At 48.1% G+C, this 27,552-nt stretch overlaps 1 protein-coding gene across 1 annotated transcript; it reads right to left on the bottom strand.

Moving 5' to 3' along the window:
* Nucleotides 1-3,247: 3,247 nt before the first annotated feature.
* On the bottom strand, nt 3,248-7,259 carry LOC125511515 (UPF0187 protein At3g61320, chloroplastic-like). The gene is made up of 4 exons (XM_048676905.1): nt 6,462-7,259; nt 4,646-4,813; nt 4,344-4,550; nt 3,248-3,954 (listed from the first exon to the last, which is right to left on the bottom strand). The coding sequence occupies exons 1-4, from the start codon at nt 7,119-7,121 to the stop codon at nt 3,742-3,744; spliced, it is 1,248 nt and encodes a 415-aa protein (XP_048532862.1). The 5' UTR covers nt 7,122-7,259; the 3' UTR covers nt 3,248-3,741.
* Between the last annotated feature and the right edge of the window lie 20,293 nt (nt 7,260-27,552).

Here is a 27,552-nt window from a genome sequence, read left to right as displayed (position 1 = left end):
GATATTGGAGGCCGCCATCCAACACTGTCCACATACATTTCAACAACTAAGTGGACTAACTAGACGAAATTCATGTAAACACGGCAAGTTTTCCATATAAACATGATAAAATTATTACATTTACGACATGCTTCAACTAAAAGCGAAGCTCGATTCTAGAGTTATAATTTCGGACATACTGCTATTCTAAACCTAATCTAAATGATCACCGGCGCCCGTTCCTCGTGTCAGGCCAAGAGCCCCGAGAACTGAAGCTCCCGCATTTGCCTTTGCCTTCTTCAGTTCCGCCACCGCAGCTTGAACGACTGATCAGCCGCTGATTATTAGCCCGCCAAGCTTGGTTTCAAGCGGAGGGGAAGAGCGGTGGCTTTCCTAGAACCCGAGCGGTGGCGAACTACCATGCACTACTTTTCCCCACTGCCGGCGGCGCCCGCGGACATGTCGGCTTTGTGGTCGTGGCGGCGGGATGCGGCTTCGACAGAGCCAACGATGTCCTCCTCCTCTTCAGTCTTGCCTCACTCCTTGCCCGCTGCCTCGTCGAACTCCTTGTAGGCGGCCTCCAGTTCCGCTTGATGTTGGCAGTACCACAAGCAGGCGAGGCGGATCTCACGGCGGGACAGTAGGACTTGAGTAGTGTCGCTTGCTCCGCCACGTCCGTGTCTGACACGATATCCCTACCGGTGTTGAGTTGCTCCCCCGCCTGCTGGTTCTCCTGGAGGAGGTGAAGGTTGTAGGCCGCATCGGACTACGCCTCCCGGAACCGCTCCTTCCGCACCATGTCCATGTAATGGGCACGGGCATCATCAATGGTCATGGTGCAATGCACCGGTTGCGGTGGGGCCGACAAAGAGGGTGGCGCCCGCTTATCCGTGGTCGCTTTCTCCATTGGGACGTCGTCGATCGCAGGCTGCCAGCCGGCAGCAATGGTGGCTATCTCCGGCGACACCTAGAATGCCAAATCCATACCATCAGGTACACCACGACACGTGTTCTCACATTGTATTTGAGTGGTAATGGTACTATAGATATAGTTAGTTTCATCTCTAAACTTACTCAAACTTTGTAATCTTTAACTTGTAACAAAAGGGGGCTATACACACTACATTCATTGTGGGACGGTGAGAGTACAAGATATAACGTAAAAAAGTGAAGAGGCCGTGTTTGTTACAGACTCGTTGATGACACAGGAGTAAGAAATGATGCTTTACAGTCCTTTGTATAGTGTATTGAAGCCACTGCTAGGCAACAGTAGGCAGGAAACTAGGTACGTGAAGCGAGTAGTCCGTATGCACAAAGCTAGGTTGCACCTGCAGACGTACGATCCGTGTACTACTACTGTGCATAACAGCAGCCATCAACTCTGTCCGCTATTTTACGGCTATGATCACGCCGTACAGAAATCACACATAAAATTATCACCACCATCGTACGCAAAAAGCATTTCCGTTGCGTACGATACTTGTGTTAAACCACACGGATTAAAATGATGCTTCTTTTATGAGGAAAATTAGAATGGTGTTAGGATCGGACGAAAACTGTACGTACGCATATCATCGCTCTTTCTGTTGCAGACCTGACATATGACACCGCTGTGTGCAAGCGCAATGCATGGTTTGTTTCCACAACTTTGCTACTCCCTCCATTTCTAAATATAAGTCTGTTTAGAGATTTCATTTTGCTTTGTATGTAGACTTTATTAAAATATCTAAAAAGTCATATTTAGAAACGAAGGAAGTAAATTGCGCTGGTGGATTGGATGACCCAACGGCACCACTGCTAAGTGGCATCGCCAGCTGGGTTTGTTTGGTTCGTTTCATTCCACTTTGCCACCTACCTTTTTGGTTCACTCCCTTGACCCGCGCTTTACAAGGTCATCCTCAATGCAGCATTTTGTGCACATTGTCCTTTCGCCATCATCTCTTTTCTTGTATTTATATATTCCCTCCGTTCCTAAATATCTGTCTTTTTAAAGATTTCAACAAGTAATTACATACGGAGTAAAATGAATGAATCTACACTCTAAAATATGTCTATATACATTTTATATGTGGTAGTCCATTTGAAATCTTTAAAAAGACAAATATTTAGAAACGAAGGAAGTAAAAAAAAATAAAGAGCATAATGTTGCCTCTTGCAATGCACAGATAATTATCTAGACGACAAAAAACACGACCAGTCTCTTTTCGCTAGCTAGTGCATCTCTAGTGATAGGGATTTCCATCCACAAACCAACTCTTGGCAATTTTTTTTGAAATATGGTACTGTACTCTTTTTTCTTATTTCCGGTCTTTGTGCTGATAAAAAACAACCCCCCCCCCCCCCCCCCCCCCAGCTGAAAGGGGTAGTTACTCTGATACTACTACTCTTAAATACAAAGCACCTACTAAGCTTTAATATCAGTACCCTAATTGTACTCTTACAGATAAATAAATTGCTCACCAGAACTACGTACAAAAATGGGACAGAGCTAGCTACATAGGAGTACTACGTACATCTCTCTGGCTGGCACAGGTGCTATTGGTACTACTGCATCTGCTGCTGCTACATGAACATGATCAAGTGAGACCGGCCGGAGCTGCACTAAACTACACCTCACACACTCGAAGTCCTCTCGGCCACAACAATCTCCATTAATGGACCAGCTTGAGCTTGTACAAATTCTCACACAGTAGACAGTAGGAGTGGAAAGTTGTTGTTCATTGCAACAGCATATCTAACTGGAAATTGGAGTCTACTGCTGATGCATCATGCATGCCACAAACCGCAGACACTTGGGTTGCCGTCCTTGAATGATTCGCCACCGGCTCAATCAGTCGACCTTCACCTGCTCGCTCCTGGAGCTGAAGACGGGCCAGCCGTTCCGCCGGAGCCTACCGCCACTGCCGCGGCCCTTGGTCTTGGCAACCGGTTGCTTTCGGACCAGGCTTTCAAGTACAAACTTTTGAAGATGAACAAAGCTCAGGGGTTTGCAGAGATGCTCGACTCAGTTGATTGCACGCGCTGGAGGTGGAAGAACTGTCATGCGGCATAGGTCGGGTGTATGTTTATTGTGTTTGTGTCCACTTGATGTTTCATTTCGAGTCAGTAAAATCCACAATTTGTCGAAAAACATTGTGACAGTGCCTCTCCATTTGCAGTCCAAAGGGTTAGCCATTACTGTCATATACTCCTACATAGTACTACACACAAAGTAGCAACTGCTAAGCATTCATATGATCAGTGCTCTAACTGTACTCTTACAGACAAATAAATAGCAACCGATATGCATTCATATGATCAGTACTCTAATTGTACTCTTACAGACAAATAAATAGCTCGCCAGGACTATATACAAAGCTGGGGTACATAGAGGAGAACAGAAGCTGCCACCATCTCTCTGGCTGGCACAGGATCCAGTTTCATTTCTACTACATGCATGCACTAGATGCTGCTGCTGCTGCTGCTAGTGGTACACCTTACTTGCCTACTCAAGTGAGGCCGGAGCTACACTACACTACATCCTCACCACTTTATTCTACTGCTTCACAGAGCTTACTCACTCAATCCAGGAACCCTGCTCAACCACAGCAAATCAATGGACCAGCTTGTGTTAACTCTCACACAGTGGACCTGGGAAGCTGCTGTTCGTTGCAACAGCAGCAGCATCTACCTGGAAGTGGGACTGCACACCACAAACCGCAGACATACACTTCGGTTGCTTCCAACCGCCGTTTGTGAATGATTCGCCGCCAGCCAGCTTGATCAGTCGACCTTCACCTGCTCGCTCCTGGAGCTGGAGACGGGCCAGCCGTTCTGCGGGAGCCTACCGCCTCTGCCGCGGCCCTTGGTCTTGGCCACCAGTTGCTTTCGGACCAGGCCTTGCACCGACATCATGTCGCGCATGCTGTCGTGGAGCTGCTGGCACTGCGCGTCGAGAGCTAGCATCGGGAACGGCTCCTCGATGAGAACCCCCACCTGAAAATGCACGAGGTGTTAGTAGCTGATGAGCTGAAGCAGACACTATTAACCAAATAGACAAAGCAGGAATAACATGATGTTTTCTGTCTTAATATCCTCCTGAGCATCAGGAGCCTATGAGCAGAAGAGAGTAAAAGAATTTATCGGCTTATTGCTCAGAATGCATACATAAGTCACTCAAAACATTTTGCATAAGTTAGCTACTACTCCCTCCGTCCGGAAATACTTGTCCTACAAATGGATAAAATGGATGTATCTATAACTAAAATAAGTCTAGATACAACCATTTCGAGGACAAGTATTTCCGGACGGAGGGAGTATATCACAATTCATAAACGGGTTGAAATGGAAGCAATTTTTGTGGGGTGAAATAGGTAGGAGCTTACTTCCTCGATGCAGAATAAGGAGGCAGCACTGACAAAAGTAGCTGGAACGACTATCCATTTACATTCTGCCCATAGTATGATTGGAAGTGTGAGATGCCACAGGACAAGAAACCGCGAAGTAAGCCTAGTGTATGACAGAGGAACAGGAATCCCGATGATCTGCTCGCACACACAAATTCCTTCAAGGAAACAAGACAGTTTAGACTCCTACAACCAAAAGAAAATAACTGGCATTAGGTTGCAGATCACACGGTGACTGTTAGCACTGAAGGTTTTGCAGGAAGATAGGGCACAAGGGTTACCATGATGCTCCGCTTATGTTCCTCGAAATCTAACATCTGGAGACTCTGCGAAATGAACTCGATGATGCAACGAGGCCGGTGTTTTGAGCTCATGATAACATTCAGGTCGTCCTCTGCGAGCAAGCCCTGAAGGTCCTTTCTGATGTCGGAGTTGCTAGTGATATGACACTGAAACAAATAAAAAACAGAAGCGTAACGTTAATCGCGGTACAGTGCAGAGGAGTGAAAAACAGACAGGGACCTGGTCAAAATCAAGTTTATACTGCAAAATACAGAATATAATCTGAAGCATGAACAAAAAGAGCAAAGTAATAATTGGAGGAAGGATAGGCTTCCGTACGAATCTGGGGCATTAATTTTGTCAAGGACATGACCAATTGCAAGTAGGTTTACATCAATGTAAGCAAATCAAAACAGAACATGTCCATTGCAAGTACTTTTTTTTTTTTTTTTCGAAAAGGGGGGAGTCCCCGGCCTCTGCATCAGATTGATGCATACGGCCATCAACCATTGCAAGTACTCATCAACGGTAGCAGAACAAATTATACAAGGGCATAATAAATCGCAAGGGGCAAATGAATGAATCCATGCAGTTCCAGGGCAGTCCTTACTGAACATTTACTTATTTCAGTAATAAATCCATAGTGCCTTACACTCCAATACATGAAAAATTTCATAGAAACTTTCATTCAGATATCAAGCAAAGCTTTTCAGGAGAAACATAACGACGAAGTGTAGCATTCATCGCAGCACAAGGGACAGGAGTGAAAACAAAACTAACAGGCTAACAGCCATTTCAGAGACTTTCAAATCCAGTTTATACTACAAAAAACAGAATATAATCTGAAGCATGAGCAAGAATAACAAAGTAATAGGTGGGGAAGGCATATCATAGCAATCAATAATGGCCTCCACACGAATCTAGGCCATTAATTTTGTCAAGAACATGGTCCATTGCAAGTAAGTTGACATCAATGTAAAGCGAATCGAATTATACAGGACAGATCCATTGCAAGTAGGTTGCCATCAATGTAAGCAAATCGATACAGGACATGTCCATTGCAAGTACATGCTCATCAACGGTAGCAGAACAAATTATACAAGGACATAATCAATCGCAAGGGCCAAATGAATGGATTGATGTAGTTCCAGGGCAGTCCTTGCTGAGCCTTTACCTATTTCAGTAATAAACCCATAGTGCATTACACTCCACTACATGGTGATGTTCTTAAGACTCTTTCAGAGACTGTCAAATCAAGTTTATTCTACAAAATACAGAATATAATCTTTAGCATGAGCAAGAAGAACAAAGTGATATTTAGGGGAAGCATATCATAGCTTTCAATAATGGCTTCCGCACGAATCTAGGCCATCAAATTTGTCAAGAACATGGTCCATTGCAAGTAGGTTGACATCAATGTGAGCAAATCGAATTATACAGGACAGATCCACTGCAAGTAGGCTGGCATCAATGTAAGCAAATCGAATTATAGAGGGCATGTCTGTTGCAAGTACATGTGCAGCAATAGTAGTAGCAGAACAAATCATACAAGGACACAATCAATTGCACGAGCCAAAAGATACCAGTTGACATGAATGAATTGATGCAGTTCCAGGGCAGTACCGACTAAATCTTTACCACCAATTTTCAGTAAAGCCATATTGCCTTACACTCAACTACATGAATGTTGTAAAGACTCTTCATTCATACTCCTATCAAGCAAAGCTTTCTCCTTTTGAAGGACAAGCATAACCATGAACACACAAGGCACAGTGACATGCAGCAGTGCAGCAGTGGTGGATCTCTCTCACTCACCTTGAGCGCGACGGGGAAGGCGAGGATGTAGTTGACGAGCGCGCCCGTGCCGGTGTCGTTGTCCCCGCGCTCACCGGCGCCGCAGGAATGCATGACCATGCCGGCGAGCTCGGTGGCGCCGGCGAGGACGCGCATCCAGGCCTTGCGGCCCTCGTCGAAGCGCGCGTAGGAGGCCTCGGTGCGGAAGACGAGGAGGAGCGCGAGCGCGGGGGCCGTGAGCTGGTAGGGGAGGGAGGAGGCGGTGAGCGCGTAGTCCGGGGCGAGCGTGTTGTAGGTGGCGACGGCGGCGGCGAAGGCGGTGAAGGCGGAGACGGGCGGGACGAGGGAGAGTATGACCCGGGAGGAGAGCGAGGAGAGGAGGTGCCGCAGGTGGCGCAACGAGCTGCGGTGCTCCCGCCACTGCTCGTGCGTGTACAGCGGCCGCGGCTCCCGTATGCGCCGCTCGGAGACGGCGTCGGCCCAGTCGGGCACGGCGGTGAGGAGGGAGAGGAGCGGGTTCGGGGGGTTGGGGGATGGGGGGGGATTGGGGAGCGGCTCCGGGAAGCAGCGGGTGAGCTGGCGGTTGCGGCGGCCGGGCCTGGCCGCCAGGCGGAGGTGGTTGTGGACCTGGTGGTGGCGGTGTGGGGTGGTGGCCGGGCTGGGCGGCGGCCGCGCCGCCATTGGCTGTCCCCGGTCGGCGCGAGGAGGGGAGGGGATTCGTCGCTCAGCTCAAGCCATTGCCGGCGGTGGAGCGGAGCGGAGTGGAGTTTGTGTGGCGGAGGGGAGGAGAGGATGCGGCGCGCGCCTCGCCTCGACTCGTTGGCCGACATGTGTTGTGTCCATCTTGCTCTTGGATTCATTTTTCTGAATCGGACGGCTAGGAGAGTGGCCACGTACGTGCATCCAGAAATTTCAGACAAATTTCCAGTCCTACTACAAGAGAAGAGAATGAAATGATTGAGAGAAAGGATTTCGGTACAAATCGAACATCAGTTGTGTTAGACCCCTTGCATCCGATTCAAATCTAGCTCGGGCTCACATGATTTCAGATGAACGGTCAGCTAAACCCATTGTTGGACGATAGGGGGGAGAGGGGAGGCTTTGTGGTAGTTGTACTCCTGCTTGTCAAATTATAGTGCATATTATAAACTTAGACTGAGTTGATATAAGATTTACGCTACCGGATACATAGCATATAAAAATATATCATGTTAGATGATTTTTAATTACTCAGTGGGCATAATACTTCCGCGAATTGGCTATTGCCGGAGTCCCGTAAGAAGAAAGGTAAACCACCTTGTAAGAGCATCTCTAGCAGATCCCGCAAAAGTTTGCCATTGATCTGATTGGGGAAAACCAATTGATGTACTTTTGCCACATCCAGTTTGAAGTTAAAGGGATGAGCTTAAAATGATAAGTGGACGAAGTATTCCCTCCATTCGGAATTACTTGTCTCAGAAATTTTAGTTCTAAATACAACCATTTTTGAGACAAGTAATTTTGAACGAAGGGAATACAAGATTGAGGACTACTTGCCATACTAAAGTGACACCGACACATCACCTCTCCGTAGGGTAAATTATGTGTCCCTTGATCGCACATTTGTCAAAATGGCTACCTTCTAGCTGTCAAACCATGTTGAAAATTTGTGATATATCGCCATCTCCAGGAAGGAAAAAAAAGCTGCACGAGTAGGACTTCCCATGACGGTCAAGATGGTCGACATGGAGGCGACGGTGACATGTATGTGTATAGAGCAAGGCTGCGAAAACTCACAGGTGTATGATGATGTAAGCACGATGTATTGATTCGGTGCAATATGCACAATATATATGAATACAAGATGGGGCCTCTACCTCAATCTATACAACAAAATAGAGATGTGGGCCTAATGTACATAAGACAGTATACATGTACAGATTACATATTCAACACCCCCCGCAGTCGAAGCGTCGAGGGCGACACAAAGACTGGACCGAAACTCCTAAAAGGTGGAAGTAGGCAGACCCTTGGTCATCACATCAGCAAACTGTTGTGCAGTGGAACATGGGTAACCCGGATATGCCCAAGGGCAACCTGTTTGCGCACAAAGTGGATATTAAGCTCGATGTGTTCCGTCTGACGATGATGAACGGGGTTGGTGGAGAGGTAAACGGCGGATACATTATCACAATATACCACCGTAGCCTGAGAAACATCGTGATGCAACTCCTGAAGAAGTTGGCGTAGCCAAGAGCACTCTGCCACCGCATTGGCCACAACTCGGTACTCCGCCTCCGCGCTAGAGCGCGAGACCGTGGGTTGCTGCTTGGACGACCACGATATGAGGGAGGGACCAAGGTAGACACAATAACGAGAAGTGGAACACCGAGTGTCAGGACAGCCGGCCCAATCAGCATCGGAGTAAGCAACCATATCAGTAGAGGGTGACGCGGTCAATGTCAGACCAAGCGCCATAGTACCACGTATATAACAGGGGATCCTCTTCACCGAATTCCAATGAGCATCACGGGGCGCATGCATATGAAGACACACCTGCTGGACAGCATACTGCAGATCGAGACTGGTGAGCGTCAAGTACTGAAGGGCACCGACAATGGAACGGTAGAAGGGAGCATCCGAGGCGAGTGAACCATCTTGAGAGGAGAGATTGGCCTTCGTACCAATAGGCGTAGAGACGGGCTTGCAATTTAGCATGCCAACACGCTCGAGCAGCTCATGAGCGCACCTCTGTTGATGTACGAAGAAACCATCAGGTCGACGGACAACCTCAATCCCGAAAAAATAATGCAAGGGGCCCAAGTCCTTCATAGCAGATTCGTCGCGTAGATGAGCAGTGAGCTGCTGAAGAAGCTCAGCTGAGGAGGCTGTCAGGATGATGTCATCAACGTAGAGCAGAAGGTAGGTTGTCACAATGCCGCGATGATACACGAACAGAGAGGCGTCAGACCGTGTAATACTGAATCCAAGCTGCTGAAGAAAACCAGCAATCCACTGGTACCACGCAAGTGGGGCCTGCTTGAGCCCATACAGAGAGCACGAGAGCAAGCACACATGATTAGGATATGTGGCATCAACGAAACCAGTGGGCTGCTGACAGTAGACCTGCTCATCAACATGACCATGCAAGAAAGTGTTGGAGACGTCCATCTGATGCACTGCCCAGGTACGAGACACCGCAAGCTCAAGCACCGTATGAACCTTACCGGGTTTGACAACGGGAGCAAATGTGTCGGTGAAGACCACTCCAGCACACCGTCGAAAACCACAGACGACCCAACGGGCCTTGTACCGGTCGAGGGTACCGGCAGGTCGAGTCTTATGACGAATGACCCACTTGTCGCTAATGACGTTAGCGTGCCGAGGTCGGGGGACAAGCTGCCATGTCCGATTGCACTAAAGAGCGTCAAATTCCTCTTGCATCATAGCGAGCCAGTGAGGATCACGGAGAATGGCTCGAGCTGTGGATGGAAGAGGAGATGGCGAAGACACCTCGGCTGCAAGGAGGTACTCAGCAGTGGAGTATCGCGTTCTAGGGCGATGAATGCCAGCCTGAGCATGAGTGGCGATTCACTGAGCCGGGGCAACGAGGGAATCTGGCGGTGTAGATCCCGTCGCCGCCAAAACCGCGTCGTCGAAGGTAGCAGTGGCCGAGCCAGCTGCAGAGGCTGACGAGGTCCCCACCGACTTTGGTGGGGGAGCCATCGGCACAGCACTAGAGGCGGGCGGCACAGCGCCAGAGGTGGAGGCCACGGGCGAGGCCTGCTGGAAATATGCCCTAGAGGCAATAATAAAATGGTTATTATTATATTTCCTTGTTCATGATAATTGTCTATTGTTCATGCTATAATTGTGTTATCCGGAAATCGTAATACATGTGTGAATACATAGACCACAACATGTCCCTAGTGAGCCTCTAGTTGACTAGCTCGTTGATCAATAGATGGTTACGGTTTCCTGACCATGGACATTGGATGTCATTGATAACGGGATCACATCATTAGGAGAATGATGTTATGGACAAGACCCAATCCTAAGCATAGCGCAAGATCGTGTAGTTCGTCTGCTAAAGCTTTTCTAATGTCAAGTATCTTTTCCTTAGACCATGAGATTGTGCAACTCCCGGATACTGTAGGAATACTTTGGGTGTGCCAAACGTCACAATGTAACTGGGTGACTATAAAGGTGTACTACGGGTATCTCCGAAAGTGTCTGTTGGGTTGGCACGAATCAAGACTGGGATTTGTCACTCCGTATGACGGAGAGGTATCTCTGGGCCCACTCGGTAAGACATCATCGTAATGAGCTCAATGTGACTAAGGGTTGGTCACGGGATGATGTGTTACAGAACGAGTAAAGTGACTTGCCGGTAACGAGATTGAACGAGGTATTGGAATACCGACGATCGAATCTCGGGCAAGTAACGTACCGATCGACAAAGGGAATTGTATACGGGATTACTTGAATCCTCGACATCGTGGTTCATCTGATGAGATCATCGTGGAACATGTGGGAGCCAACATGGGTATCCAGATCCCGCTGTCGGTTATTGGCCGGAGAGTTGTTTCGGTCATGTCTGCATGGTTCCCGAACCCGTAGGGTCTACACACTTAAGGTTCGATGACGGTAGGGTTATTAGGAAGACTTGTATGTGATTACCGAATGCTGTTCGGAGTCCCGGATGAGATCGCGGACGTCACGAGGAGTTCTGGAATGGTCCGGAGGTGAAGATTTATATATAGGAAGTTGTCATACGGTCACCGGAAAGGTTCGGGGGCATATCGGTATTGTACCGGGGCCACCGGAGGGGTTCCGGGGGTCCACCGGGAGGGGCCACCTCTCTCAGAGGGCCTCATGGGCCGTAGAGGAAAGGGAACCAGCCCCAAGTGGGCTGGGCGCATCCCCCCTTGGGCCCATGTGCCTAGGGTTGGGGGGGGGAATCCTATAGGGGGCGCTCCCCTTGCTTGGGGGGCAAGCCACCCCCCTTGGCCGCCGCCCCCCCTTCTAGATCTCATCTAGAGGGGGCCGTCCCCCTTCCTCCTTCCCCTATAAATAGAGGGGCAAGGGGAGGGCTGCACACCACATCCAAGGCGCAGCCCCTCCCCTCCCCAACACCTCTCCTCCTCCGTTAAGAGCTTGGCGAAGCCCTGCCGGAGTACTGCCGCTCCACCACCACGCCGTCGTGCTGCTGTTGGAGCTCTCTTCCTCAACCTCTCCCTCCTCCTTGCTGGATCAAGGCGCGGGAGACGTCTCCGCTCCGTACGTGTGTTGAACGCGGAGGTGCCGTCCATTCGGCGCTAGGATCATCGGTGATTTGGATCACGACGAGTACGACTCCATCAACCCCGTTCTCTTGAACGCTTCCGCTCGCGATCTACAAGGGTATGTAGATGCACTCCTCTCCCTCTCGTTGCTAGATGACTCCATAGATTAATCTTGGTGATGCGTAGAAAATTTTAAATTTCTGCTACGATCCCCAACAGAGGCATCATGAGCTAGGTCTATGCGTAGTTTCTATGCACGAGTAGAACACAAGTTGTTGTGGGAGTCGATTTTGTCAATTTACTTGCCGTTACTAGTCTTATCTTGATTCGGCGGCATCGTGGGATGAAGCGGCCCGGACCAACCTTACACGTACGCTTACGTGAGACTGGTTCCACCGACTGACATGCACTAGTTGCATAAGGTGGCTAGCGGGTGTCTGTCTCTCCCACTTTAGTCGGATCGGATTCGATGAAAAGGGTCCTTATGAAGGGTAAATAGAAATTGGCATATCACGTTGTGGTTTTGGCGTAGGTAAGAAACGTTCTTGCTAGAAACCTATAGCAGCCACGTAAAAACTTGCAACAACAATTAGAGGACGTCTAACTTGTTTTTGCAGCATATGCCGTGTGATGTGATATGGCCAAAAGTATGTGATGAATGATATATGTGATGTATGAGATTGATCATGTTCTTGTAATAGGAATCACGACTTGCATGTCGATGAGTATGACAACCGGCAGGAGCCGTAGGAGTTGTCTTAATTTATTTATGACCCGCGTGTCAACATAAACGTCATGTAATTAATTTACTTTATCGCTAACCGTTAGCCATAGTAGTAGAAGTAATAGTTGGCGAGACAACTTCATGAAGACACGATGATGGAGATCATGATGATGGAGGTCATGGTGTCATGCCGGTGACGATGATGATCATGGCACCCCGAAGATGGAGATCAAAAGGAGCAAAATGATATTGGCCATATCATGTCACTATTTGATTGCATGTGATGTTTATCATGTTTTACATCTTATTTGCTTAGAACGACGGTAGCATAAATAAGATGATCCCTCGCAATAATTTCAAGAAAGTGTTCCCCCTAACTGTGCACCGTTGCTAAGGCCCGTTGTTTCGAAGCACCACGCGATGATCGGGTGTGACAGGTTCTAATGTTCGCATACAACGGGTATAAGCCAGATTTACACACGCAATACACTTAGGTTGACTTGACGAGCCTAGCATGTACAGACATGGCCTCGGAACACGGAAGACCGAAATGTCGAACATGAGTCATATAGAAGACACGATCAACATGAAAATGTTCACCGATGATGACTAGTCCGTCTCACGTGATGATCGGACACGACCTAGTTGACTCGGATAATATATCACTTAGATGACTAGAGGGATGTCTATCTGAGTGGGAGTTCATTAAATAATTTGATTAGATGAACTTAATTATCATGAACATAGTCTAAAATTCTTTGCAATATGTCTTGTAGATCAAATGGCCCACGCTAATGTTGCCCTCAACTTCAACGCGTTCCTAGAGAAAACCAAGCTGAAAGACAATGGCAGCAACTACACGGACTGGGTCCGTAACTTGAGGATTATCCTCATAGCTACCATTAAAGCATATGTCCTTGATGCACCGCTAGGTGAAGCACCTGTTTTCCCTGCAGAACAAGACGTTATGAACGCTTGGCAGACACGTAGTGATGATTACTCCCTGGTTCAGTGCGGCATGCTTTACAGCTTAGAACCGGGGCTCCAAAAGCGTTTTGAGCAACACGGAGCATATGAGATGTTCCAAGAGCTGAAAATGGTTTTCCAAGCTCATGCCCGGGTCGAGAGATATGAAGTTTCCGATAAGTTCCACAGTTGTAAGATGGAGGAGAATAGTTCCGTCAGTGAGCACATACTCAAAATGTCTGGGTTGCACAACCACTTGTCTCAGCTGGGCACTACTAGGGAAAAGCCTATACACTGAATTTTACCAGTTGCGCTGTACAAAATCAAGCGCTGCTGCTACTTAGTAGCAGCGCGCGTAAATAAACCGCGCTGCTGCTATGACTTTAGCAGTAGCGCGTACTAGCGAAAAGCGCTGCTGCTACGTTTGAACTGGACGCACATGGCTAGCCCAACCTAGCAATAGCGTGTATAATGGCCCAGCGCTACTGCTAATCTCCTTAGCTGCAGCGCGCTTACGTGTAAAGCGCTGCTGCTAACGGAAATAAAATAAAGTGAAAAACAAGTAGAAAAGTAAATGAAAATGAAAGAAATAGAAAAAGGAGAAAGGGAAAAAATAAAACATAAAGAAAAATAAAAGAAAAAAGGGAAAAAAGGAGAAAGGAATAGCAGTAGCGGGTTTCAGTAAACGCGCTATAGCTAACTTAGCTATAGCGCGTTTCTGGAAACGCGCTGCCGTTACGTTTCACTTAAACAGCGGTTTCCCCCCCCCCCGCCCCCCGGCCACCAATTCTTCCCCAAATCGTCCCTCGCCCTCGCCGCCGTCTCCTCACCGCCGCCGCCCGAGGCCGCCCTCAGCCTCACCGCCGCCGCCCGAGGCCACCCTCAGCCTCACAGCCGCCGCCCAAGGCCGCCCTCCACGTCACCGTCGGTGCCCTCCACCTCACCGCCGCCCGAGCCCGCCCAGGACTGCCCTTGCCCGTGCCCGAGCCCGCCCTCTCCGCCCCTGCCTCTGTCACCGAGCACCTCCCCGCCATCGTCTCTCCCCTCTCTGTAAGTCTCCCACCCTCCCCCTCACTCATCTCTCTCTGTATTTTAGAGAAAAAATTAGATGTTAATTAGATGTTTTTCAGTTAGGGCACTAGAGTTTTGCTAGGTTAATTAGGTTAGTAGTGCTGCTAGTAGTATTGGTACAATAGGTTAATTAGGTGATGTTAAATGAATAACCTAAATGAATGAAATTAGTAGTTAACTGAATTTTTTTCCTTTCATCATCATAGAGCACTAAAGTTAACTGAATTTTGTTCTATTAGTAGTTAAATGAATTTTCTTCTACACTGTTTGCACATGTGGTTGCTCGTGTATATTTGGACACTGTTTGCAGGGAATGATGCTTAGTGGCCTATGTTTTGCCGGAGTGTTGATTCATTTCTTTTCCGACAAATTTCAGGTTCTCGATTTGTCCACTTTTTAGCAAAGCTCATGCCGAAATTTTCCGTGAATTTCGGCATGACTTGTGCTACAAACTAGGACATATCGAGTGCCCGTGATTTGCCGCACCAGGAAGGAGTCAACATTCCTGCAAAACAATAGGACTTTTTTATGTCATTATTCATTTTATTAGGTCTAGAATTAATTGACTAGATTTAATCATAGGAAACATGGCTAGCAATGATGAAGGACAGGGTTCTGGTGATTGCGACGACGCCTACCGGGCGGCAGACGAATTTTTTAGCCTTACCGATGATCAACCGATGTTATTGCTGGGCCCATCGGTGGCATCGGGGACTGAGACCGACACCCAGACCGGTGCTGAGACTGAGACCGGCGCTCAGACTCAGACCGGCATCGAGACCGGCGCTGAGATTGAGACCGGCGCTGCCTCGGGGAGCGGAGCCGGTGTAGAACCGAAAGCAAAGAGGTAACGGGTTCCTAACAAACTCAGGACTACTATTGTGGTGGTCACGGAGGTGGACGACGGCAATTTTGAGCCAACGGCGCCCGAGGAAGCGCGTCGATGCTACGGCAATCAAATAGGCTGCATCGTACGGACAACCACCATCAATGATGAGAAACTATAGAAGATAGAAAATATGAGGAGCTCCCTCCTAAAGAAGTTTCACCAGATATTCTTGTTCCCGGGCCGGAATGAGAAGGATTATAAAGATCCAGATGAGGACCCGGCAATGAAGAAGATAAACAAACACGCCATGACCAAGTTTAGCGACGCGTTGGCCGCCTGGAAAAATCGAGTGAAAGCAAGGATCATCGACAAGAAGGAACCCTACTCCGAGATTGTAAAGGATAATCCGACAATCACGGAAGAGCAGTTTCAAATATTCAAGGAGGCTTGCGAGGCCGAAGATGCCAAAAAAAAGTCTAAGTACATGAAGGGGCTTCAAGAGAGGAACATTGGGAGCCACCACCTCGGAAGCCGTGGTTACGGAGGAAAGAGGTCCAAATGGGCCAAGGAGGACGTGGAAGCCGTGAGTCTGGGCATCCCAGACCCCTTGGCGGAGTTCACCGTCCCGCAGGAGCGTGACGTCCTCAGGGCCCGGCACCGTTGGGACCCAGTGAAAAAGGTTTACGAGACAACACCGGTCATTACGGAGTTCATGAGACTGCTGGTAATTTTAGTTTCTGATCAATTCGACTGCACACGTTAGTCATATTTGTAAACGATCGTTGTGCCTTTTGCAGAGAGAGCAGCACAGGATTGCGGCCGAAAGCGACTCGCTGTCTGAGGCATTGGCGAGGCCCAAGTGGGACACTCCATTCAACCGGGCGTTGAACATATTGAAACAACAACCGGTGGATACTCGACCATCATATGGACGCGTGCACGGTGTCGGAGATGGCGCCACGTGGAAGAAGTACTACCGTGAGACCACGAAGGAGAGAAAGGAAAGACGGAGGTTAAATGAAGAAAACATCGACAAGAGGGTTGAGATTGCGGTTGAGAAGAAATCAACTGAGACAGTCGCAACAGCGGTAGCTGCCGCAAAACAGGTGGCTTTAGATATTTCTACTACCTTAGTTCCGGCCGTTTTCAATTGGACCAGGAAAAATCCAAAAGAAGATGCAGCGGACTTTCCCCTTGCTGACTTCTTGGCAGGGAGCAGCTCGACTAGCGTTGCACCAGCACCTGCAGCTGCACCTGCTCCCGCACCGGCTCCCGCACCGAACGTGCTAGGCGGTGCTTCGTCTTTGGCTGAGCTCGACGCCCTCACGGTATCTGTCACACCGGCCCCCTTCAATATAAATGTATAATCTCCCATTTTCGTTGCCTTTCGGATGTCTCACGTCACAGACTTTTCTTTGCAGGCCGACGAAACCCCGTGCACCATATTGTACACCATCGGTGACTAGAAGGTGGACGTGGGGAAGGCGACGATAATGGAGCCGAAGGAACCATTGTTCCACAGCCGGCCGATCCCCCCGAACGTCTTCAAGGTTTCCGTGGCCAGTGTCAAACTGGGCCACGAGAATTTGCCTCCTCCAGTACTACTGGGGGATGACGACGAGACACCGCGGCGGCTTGGTGATTGTTGCAATGCTGGGTGGGTCCTGTTGTGGCCAAAGAGTCTGCTTCGTCTGGAGGCGGCCGGGAGCACACCCACGAGCACGCAGCCTCAGCAAGGTATGAACATCAACACCCCACCTACCCAATTATCGTCGGGTGTCGGGTTGGGTGATAGCGGACGGGGTAAGGAGGAGGCTCCATTAGTCGCTGATGACGTCGCCATGGATGAGGATGAGGACGACGATGGCGCTGCTGAACAATATGTCTATACTGGCGCCTCCTCAGGGTTTGAGCGTCATGAGTCGGTGCCTGAATTGCCGTCTCAACATATTATGGATGACCTTCCGGTAGTAAAGAAGTTTAGGAAGAGAGCGAGGAAAGGCAAAAAAGCTGTTTCTATGATCCAGCCGCCTCAGCAGCCTCGGCTTCAGGACCGTATAGATATCCCCGGTGCGGATAAATGGCATATCCCTGGTCAACCAATCCTACCTGCAACAGCGCTACGGGCCAGATTCGGCGATCTAAAGAGACTTCATGACGATGTGCTGCGGGTAGAGAAAGACCTCATCGCCTCGAAAGATCTAGGATACCCACTCTACGTGGTTAACATTCCGCGGCAAATGTCGTACGTCGACAGCTTTCTCGCGGATAAGTTCTTCCTCTGATTCGTTTACATATTCGACATGTTTCACGTGAAGAAGCTGGATTTTACGTTTGTCCGCCTTTATGCCTTGCACATGAACTACATCATCGGGGTTCAGCAGATATCTCATATCTGTGTCGCTGACCCGTACTACATGCACGAGGGCTTCTTGGGAGTCTGCGCAAATCACCGTGAATATGCGAGGGATTACATCGTCAGTTTCATGCTCACCAATAAGGACAAGGGGGCGATTCTCGTGCCTTTTCATCTCGTGTAAGTCATCCACGCTGTTATCCTTCCTTCGATTTCAATCATTCATTTGCACGGTGGAGGCTAATTAATTTGAGGACTTATTTTGCGCAGTGGCGGGCGCGCCGTCCTCATCATCCTCTACCCCCGATTCTCCCACGCTCTTTACTTGGACACGTCGAAGAACATTCACAAAAAAGATTACACCCACATCAAGGATGTTCTCGACAGTGCTATGTATCACTACCAATCACTGGGTGGAGAGGTCAGGGACAAGAAGACGAGGGGCGGCAGGGTCACCTTCGACCATAAGACCAACTTCTGCTGCATCTAGCAACCGGACGATTCTCTTAATGATGGATTCTATGTCCTACACCACATGCTGGAGTACAGACGGGATCACCAGAACCTTCGCATGGCACCTTCTTCCGGCAATGCCCATATTCTGCAATGGGCAAAGGACATAGGAGATATCGAGGATCATCGACTTCGAGCTGAGTTCTATAACATCCAGCGCGAACTTGCCCAAATCATCATGAAGGAGGTCGTCGGAAAAACAGGGATGTTCTACGGAGAAGGACAAATGTCGCAGGAAGACGTCCGAACATGGATAGCCTCTCAGCGTCTCGACCTGAAGCCTTTCACTAGGCTCGGGGACTATCTCCCTGACTTGGATGGATGGAACGACATGTTGGAGTGATTGTCGATATATGACAATGTGTCCGTTTAGTCTATACTTTCTGTATGACAAAACTTTGAGTTATGCACGGTGAAACTTTATTTGTGATGTAATTAAACCGTCCTCCTCCTCGACTAGCGAAAATCACTCTAGTTAGGGCATTTTGGGGTACGATGAACTTTGTTATTTATGCTTATGATATGTTGTTTTTATTTTTGCCAAGTATGTCTCTTTCTGTTGCTCAACTATATATGTTGCATATCATCGACTCATGTGATGATGCAGGTGCATAGATCATAGATGGCGAAGAAGTGCTATGCCAGGAGTATATATACGACAAGTGGCCGGAGTGTCAGGCCCTTCCGGTTTCCAAGCGACAGGCAGTAGTTAGTTTAGAGGTTCACGCTAATGCGAAAGAGGGATACGAACTCATGTTCTCAAAGTGATAGCTCTTCTCGCTATATCATTGTTTAGATGGATGACGATGTATTTGCATATCATTCGAGACTTGTATCGCTATTTTTGAGATGATGACGAGAGACCACTTTGTGTTGGATGATGATTATGATGATGACATGATTTGATGAGACTAATTGTATGTATATGCTATGATTACATTTGTATGTGTATGATATGCTAAAGATTATTGTATAAAGCCTATTCAAATACAAAACAAATACAAAACAAATATGCAGGAAAAAAACTAATAAATAAACTAGTAGTAGCGAGGGGGGAAATTTAGCAGTAGCGCCGCATTGTCAGTAGCGCGTCCCAGCAAACAGCGCTGTAGATAATATCAGTAGCGCCCTTTCCCAAAGAGCGCTACAGCTATTCATGTATAGCAGTAGCGTGGGACAACCGGCGCTACTGCTATACGTTAGCTGTAGCGCCTTATTAGTAGCGCCGGTGCCCGCGCTACTGAGAGGCCCAAAACCCTCGCTGCTGGTAGGCTTTTCCCTAGTAGTGGGAAGTTAATCTCCCGGATGATGCGGTCGTTGACAGAATCCTTCAGTCGCTCCCACCTAGCTACAAGAGCTTTGTGATGAACTTCAATATGCAGGGGATGGAAAGGACCATTCCCGAGGTATATTCAATGCTGAAATCAGCGGAGGTGGAAATCAACAAGGAACATCAAGTGTTGATGGTGAATAAAACCACTAAGTTCAAGAAAGGCAAGGGTAAAAAGAACTTCAAGAAGGACGGCAAGGGAGTTGCCGCGCCCGGTAAGCAAGCTGCCGGGAAGAAGCCAAAGAATGGACCCAAGCCTGAGACTGAGTGCTTTTATTGCAAGGGAAACAGTCACTGGAAGCGGAACTGCCCCAAGTACTTAGCGGATAAGAAGGCCGGCAATACCAAAGATATATGTGATATACATGTTATTGATGTGTACCTAACCAGTGCTTGTAGTAGCTCCTGGGTATTTGATACCGGTGCAGTTGCTCATATTTGTAACTCAAAACAGGAACTGCGGAGTAAACGAAGACTGGCGAAGGACGAGGTGACGATGCGCGTCGGGAATGGTTCCAAGGTCGATGTGATCGCCGTCGGCATGCTACCTCTACATTTACCTACAGGATTAGTTTTAAACCTCAATAATTGTTATTTAGTACCAGCTTTGAGCATGAACATTGTATCTGGATCTCGTTTAATGCAAGATGGCCACTCATTTAAATCTGAGAATAATGGTTGTTCTATTTATATGAGAGACATGTTTTATGGTCATGCCCCACTGATCAATGGTTTATTCTTATTTAATCTCGAACGTGATGTTACACATATTCATAGTGTGAATGCCAAAAGGTGTAAGGTTGATAATGATAGTCCCACATACTTGTGGCACTGCCGCCTTGGTCACATTGGTGTCAAACGCATGAAGAAACTCCATGCAGGTGGACTTTTGGAGTCTCTTGATTATGAATCATTTGACACGTGCGAACCATGCCTCATGGGCAAAATGACCAAGACTCCGTTCTCCGGAACAATGGAGCGAGCAACCAACTTATTGGAAATCATACATACTGATGTGTGCGGTCCAATGAGTGTTGAGGCTCGCGGTGGCTATCGTTATATTCTCACCCTCACTGATGACTTGAGTAGATATGGGTATGTCTACTTAATGAAACACAAGTCTGAGACCTTTGAAAAGTTCAAGGAATTTCAGAGTGAGGTTGAGAATCAACGTGACAGGAAAATCAAGTTCTTACGATCAGATCGTGGGGGAGAATATTTCAGTCATGAATTTGGCACACACTTAAGGAAATGTGGAATAGTTTCACAACTCACGCTGCCTGGAACACCTCAGCGTAATGGTGTGTCCGAACATCGTAATCGCACTCTGTTAGATATGGTGCGATCTATGATGTCTCTTACCGATCTACCGCTATCATTTTGGGGTTATGCTATAGAGACTGCCGCATTCACTTTAAATAGGGCTCCGTCGAAATCCGTTGAGACGACACCGTATGAATTGCGGCTTGGTAAGAAACCTAAGCTGTCGTTTCTAAAAGTTTGGGGATGCGATTCTTATGTCAAGAAACTTCAACCTGAAAAGCTCGAACCCAAATCGGAAAAATCCGTCTTCATATGATACCCTAAAGAAACCATTGGGTATACCTTCTACCTCAGATCCGAAGGCAAGATCTTTGTTGCCAAGAATGGATCCTTTCTAGAGAAAGAGTTTCTCCCGAAAGAAGTAAGTGGGAGGAAAGTAGAACTTGATGAAGTATTGCCTCTTGAACCGGAGAGTGGCGCAGCTCAAGAAAATGTTCCTGAGGTGCCTGCACCGACTAGGGAGGAAGTTAATGATGATGATCATGACACTTCAGATCAAGTTGCTACTGAACTTCGAAGGTCCACAAGGACACGTTCCGCACTTGAGTGGTACGGCAACCCTATCCTGGAAATCATGTTGTTAGACAATGGTGAACCTTCAAACTATGAAGAAGCGATGGCGGGCCCCGATTCTGACAAATGGCTGGAAGCCATGAAATCCGAGATAGGATCCATGTATGAAAACGAAGTATGGACTTTGACTGACTTGCCCGATGATCGGCGAGCCATAGAAAATAAATGGATCTTTAAGAAGAAGACAGACGCGAATGGTAATGTGACCATCTATAAGGCTCGGCTTGTCACTAAGGGTTATAGACAAGTTCAAGGGGTTGACTACGATGAGACTTTCTCACCCGTAGCGAAGCTGAAGTCTGTCCGAATCATGTTAGCAATTGCTGCATTCTATGATTATGAGATATGGCAAATGGACGTCAAAACGGCATTCCTTAATGGTTTCCTTAAGGAAGAATTGTATATGATGTAGCCGAAAGGTTTTGTCGATCCTAAGAATGCTGACAAGGTGTGCAAGCTCCAACGCTCAATCTATGGGCTGGTGCAAGCATCTCAGAGTTGGAACATTCGATTTGATGAAATGATCAAAGCGTTTGGGTTTACACAGACTTATGGAGAAGCCCGTGTTTACAAGAAAGTGAGTGGGAGCTCTGTAGCATTTCTCATATTATATGTGGATGACATACTATTGATGGGAAATGATATAGAATTCTTGGAAAGCATAAAGGCCTACTTGAACAAGTGTTTTTCAATGAAGGACCTTGGAGAAGCTGCTTATATATTAGGCATCAAGTTCTATAGAGATAGATCGAGACGCCTCATTGGTCTTTCACAAAGTACGTACCTTGACAAGATATTGAAGAAGTTCAATATGGATCAGTCCAAGAAAGGGTTCTTGCCTGTATTGCAAGGTATGAGATTGAGCATGGCTCAATGCCTGACCATGGCAGAAGATAGAGAAAAGATGAGTGTCGTACCCTATGCCTCGACCATAGGGTCTATCATGTATGCCATGCTGTGTACTAGACCTGATGTAAACCTTGCCGTAAGTTTGGTAGGAAGGTACCAAAGTAATCCCGACATGGAACACTGGACAGCGGTCAATAATATCCTGAAGTACCTGAAGAGGACTAAGGATATGTTTCTCGTTTATGGAGGTGACGAAGAGCTCGTCGTAAAGGGTTACGTCGATGCTAGCTTTGACACAGATCTGGATGACTCTAAGTCACAAACCGGATACGTGTATATTTTGAATGGTGGGGCAGTCAGCTGGTGCAGTTGCAAGCAAAGCATCATGGCGGAATCTACATGTGAAGCGGAGTACATGGCAGCCTCGGAGGCAGCACAAGAAGCAATCTGGATAAAGGAGTTCATTACCGACCTAGGAGTTATTCCCAATGCGTCAGGCCCGATGACTCTCTTCTATGACAACACTGGAGCTATTGCCCTTGCCAAGGAGGCCAGGTTTCACAGGAAGACTAGGCATATCAAGCGTCGCTTCAACTCCATTCGTGAAAATGTTCAAAATGGAGACATAGATATTTGTAAAGTGCATACGGACCTGAATGTCGCAGATCCGTTGACTAAACCTCTTCCTCGAGCAAAACATGATCAACACCAGAACTCTATGGGTGTTCGATTCATCACAATGTAACTAGATTATTGACTCTAGTGCAAGTGGGAGACTGTTGGAAATATGCCCTAGAGGCAATAATAAAATAGTTATTATTATATTTCCTTGTTCATGATAATTGTCTATTGTTCATGCTATAATTGTGTTATCCGAAATCGTAATACATGTGTGAATACATAGACCACAACATGTCCCTAGTGAGCCTCTAGTTAACTAGCTCGTTGATCAATAGATGGTTACGGTTTCCTGACCATGGACATTGGATGTCATTGATAACGGGATCACATCATTAGGAGAATGATGTGATGGACAAGACCCAATCCTAAGCATAGCGCAAGATCGTGTAGTTCGTCTGCTAAAGCTTTTCTAATGTCAAGTATCTTTTCCTTAGACCATGAGATTGTGCAACTCCCGGATATTGTAGGAATACTTTGGGTGTGCCAAACGTCACAACGTATCTGGGTGACTATAAAGGTGCACTACAGGTATCTCCGAAAGTGTTTGTTGGGTTGGCACGAATCGAGACTGGGATTTGTCACTCCGTATGACGGAGAGGTATCTCTGGGCCCACTCGGTAAGACATCATCGTGATGAGCTCAATGTGACTAAGGGTTGGTCACGGGATGATGTGTTACGGAACAAGTAAAGTGACTTGCCGGTAACGGGATTGAACGAGGTATTGGAATACCGACGATCGAATCTCGGGCAAGTAACGTACCGATTGACAAAGGGAATTGTATACGGGATTGCTTGAATCCTCGACATCGTGGTTCATCCGATGAGATCATCATGGAACATGTGGGAGCCAACATGGGTATCCAGATCCCGCTGTTGGTTATTGGCCGGAGAGTTGTCTCGGTCATGTCTGCATGGCTCCCGAACCCGCAGGGTCTACACACTTAAGGTTCGATGACGCTAGGGTTATTAGGAAGACTTGTATGTGATTACCGAATGTTTTTCGGACTCCCGGATGAGATCCCGGACGTCACGAGGAGTTCTGGAATGGCTCGGAGGTGAAGATTTATATATAGGAAGTTGTCATACGGTCACCGGAAAGGTTCGGGGCATATCGGTATTGTACCGGGGCCACCGAAGGGGTTCCGGGGGTCCACCGGGAGGGGCCACCTCTCGCGGAGGGCCTCATGGGTCGTAGAGGATAGGGAACCAGCCCCAAGTATGCTGGGCGCACCCCCTCTTGGGCCCATGCGCGTAGGGTTGGGGGGGAAACCCTAGAGGGGGCGCCCCCCTTGCTTGGGGGGCAAGCCACCCCCCTTGGCCGCCGCCCCTCTTCTAGATCTCATCTAGAGGGGGCCGGCCCCTTCCTCCTTCCCCTATAAATAGAGGGGCAAGGGGAGGGCTTCACACCACATCCAAGGCGCAACCCCTCCCCTCCCCAACACCTCTCCTCCTCCGTTAAGAGCTTGGCGAAGCCCTGCCGGAGTACTGCCGCTCCACCACCACGCCGTCGTGCTGCTGTTGGAGCTCTCTTCCTCAACCTCTCCCTCCTCCTTGCTGGATCAAGGCGCGGGAGACGTCTCCGCTCCGTACATGTGTTGAACGCGGAGGTATTGTCCGTTCGGCGCTAGGATCATCGGTGATTTGGATCACGACGAGTACGACTCCATCAACCCCATTCTCTTGAACGCTTCCGCTCACGATCTACAAGGGTATGTAGATGCACTCCTCTCCCTCTCATTGCTAGAAAACTCCATAGATTGATCTTGGTGATGCGTAGAAAATTTTAAATTTCTGCTACGATCCCCTACAAGGCCGACGCGACTCTGGGGGCGGCCGACAACGAGACCACCAAGGAGACCGAGGGAGATAGCCCAGCCTCGAAGCCAAGGGCTGGCTGAGGACTGCACGCGAATGCCCGTGTGAGAGGGTGGCGACCGGACGCCATCAGTAATCGGTGATGAAGTGGCGGGCGGAGGTACCTGCTGACACGGAAACTCATGCTCGTGAAAGTAATAAACGTGCCGGGAGGTGAACACGCGATGAGAGACAAGATCATAGCACCGATATCCTGTGGAGTTGGCAGGGTAACCGATGAAGATGCATGCGATAGAACGCGGTGCGAGTTTATGAGGAGTGGTATCCGCAATGCTAGGATAACAAAGACACCCAAAAATACACAGACCCGCATAAGAAGGTGGCGTACCGAAGAGTAAATGACGGGGTGCATAGTTCATCACGGTCGACATGGCCGGAGATTAAGTAGAAGCGACGCGGTAGCAAGGGCATCCATCCAGAAGCGGGGCTACACATTGCCATGAAACAGGAGCGTGTGAACGCATTCATTGAGAGTGTGAAGGACACGTTCGGCTCAATCGTTTTATTGTGAAGTATACATGCAAGTGAGACGAAAAACTGTGCCATGATGCGAGAGAGAAATGCGGAATGCAAGATTGTTGAACTCTTTTCCATTGTCAGTCTAAAGAGTAAGAATGGGATGCCCAAACTGCGTGCTATAGTAAAAAGCCATCAAAGTGGATAGCGTATCCGATTTTCATCGCAAAGGAAAAGTCCACACATAATGGGAGTAATCGTCAAGAATAACAAGATACTCCCTCCATTTTTGTATACAAGGCCACAAACCCATATTACAGGTACCAAGGTAAAAATCAATGCATGTTTAAGTAAATTTTGCAAGCTAGCTTGTCACCTTGTTTGTCGTGTTAATTAATGTGGTTTTTCTCTCTCACGCACAATAATCCAACCCTCTTACTCCTCGTTATTGATAAATGTTGGGAATGCAAGCCAACCTTCTCACTCCCACATGCATGCAAGGGATATTAATGTTCTCGGGTGCTAGTATGAGGCAAACAACATCAATTTATCTCAATTAATTTTAGTGGCCTTGTATAGTTGCAAATTGTAATTTTGATAGTGGCCTTGTATACAAAAATGGGGGGAGTAACATAGATAGCTCGAATTACTAGAACTGGAGAGGTCCACACATCACTATGGATCAACTGAAAAGGAAAAGAAGAAATGGTGGTGGGATTATTAAACGGAAGACAAACGTGTTTGCCAACACGACATGCATGACAAGTATGATCCTCAATCTTATTACAACTGAAACTGAAACTCCTAAGAATATGACGAAGAGTGACGTGGTTGGGATGAGCCAGACGAGTGTGCCAAAGATCTACGCCGGCGGACAGAGCGACTGGAGCGGTGGCGGTGGAGGATGGGTGGTGGACTGGATAGAGCTTGTCGGGTCTATCACATCGGTGAAGTACCATCCTGGTTCGAGCGTCCTCGACACAAAAACCAAGTTTGTCAAACTCAACAGCAACAGGATTTTCATGAGTGAAACAACGAACTGAAATATGATTTTTAATGAGGTTGGGTGAAACAAGTATGTTAGATATGATAAAGGCATGGAATCTGAAGGAAATGAGGTGTGCCCAACATGTGTGATTGGAAGGGTGGAACCGTCACCGACAGTGATGCAGGTGTCGTGGGAACAAATCTGACAATAGAGACAAGGGGTACATAGGAGGAGGCAGTGCCTAGCTACGGCGAGGTTGTACACTCGGATTTACGAGTTCAGGCCCCCGTCGGAGGAGGTAATTAACAACCCTACGTCTTGGTGCCGCGGAGGCTCTATTGATTGGAGTGTCGAGTTACAAGGGGTGCAAACCCTTGTGCAAGAGGGGAGGGGTAGCTTATATAGAGTACGTCGACCCCTCGCCGCCCTCAGTTGCACATGGATTCAATGCGAGAGAATAAAGTCACGTACGTTACTGGTAATGCCCGCGTTTAATGATCTTTAAGGTGATGGAGTGAATGTCCGACCGTTGCCATCCAGGGGTGGCTCTTAGTCTTCTGTCCTTCGAGTGGATTCTTGTCTGCCGAGTGAATGACGTTGGTCGAGTGGAATTGGGTTATCCGAGTGAATCTTCTGTCGAGTGGGTTGCACTCTGAGATGATTCCAGTTGGTATCTTCTTTCTATCTTTGTAGGTCATGGCCTCTTGTGTAATGTCCTTGGGTGGGGCATATAGGTCAGGCCTAGAACCCTACCCCTAGGTGCATGTCCTCGTCATTAGCCCCCGAATGGATTAAGGATCGAGTGAAGAAGGTTTAACGTTGATTCCGACCTGATTCAATGTCCCGGAGACGCTTTCTTTAGGATCCGAAAATATGCTAGTAGTTTAACCCTTCATTAGTCGCTTGATCGATTCTGGGTTCTTAAGCTTCCAAGTGAAATAGGTAACATAGCATTGAGCAGATTGGATTTGGATATCTTTGACGCGATCGACTGATTTGCCGGACCCGGATTTCACGGGATTCGAAATTTGGAGAAGCGCGCGGGTTGGGGCGCGGCACGGTAAGCGGGGCAAGTACAGAGGGACTCCTCGATCCTCCCGCCACCTTTTCACCATTATCGAGCTGACGCTGGCTGCGGGATGTGCTGAGATTGCGCGGGCCCATGAGTTAGTCACTCAGACGCGCGGGTATATAAGGCGACGAGGCCGATACGTGCAATAGTGCCCACCATTTTCCCCTTTCTCCTTCGCCTCTCTGCTTCACCTCCTCCAGCGCAGCGCCGCTCTGCTCGATCCCGTCGACCACTTCAGCAA

This window comes from Triticum urartu, chromosome 5, assembly GCF_003073215.2.
Source record: "Triticum urartu cultivar G1812 chromosome 5, Tu2.1, whole genome shotgun sequence".
Lineage (NCBI taxonomy): Eukaryota > Viridiplantae > Streptophyta > Magnoliopsida > Poales > Poaceae > Triticum > Triticum urartu.
Note: the sequence above shows the minus strand (reverse complement) of the source record. Positions and strands in the feature narration are given on the sequence as shown.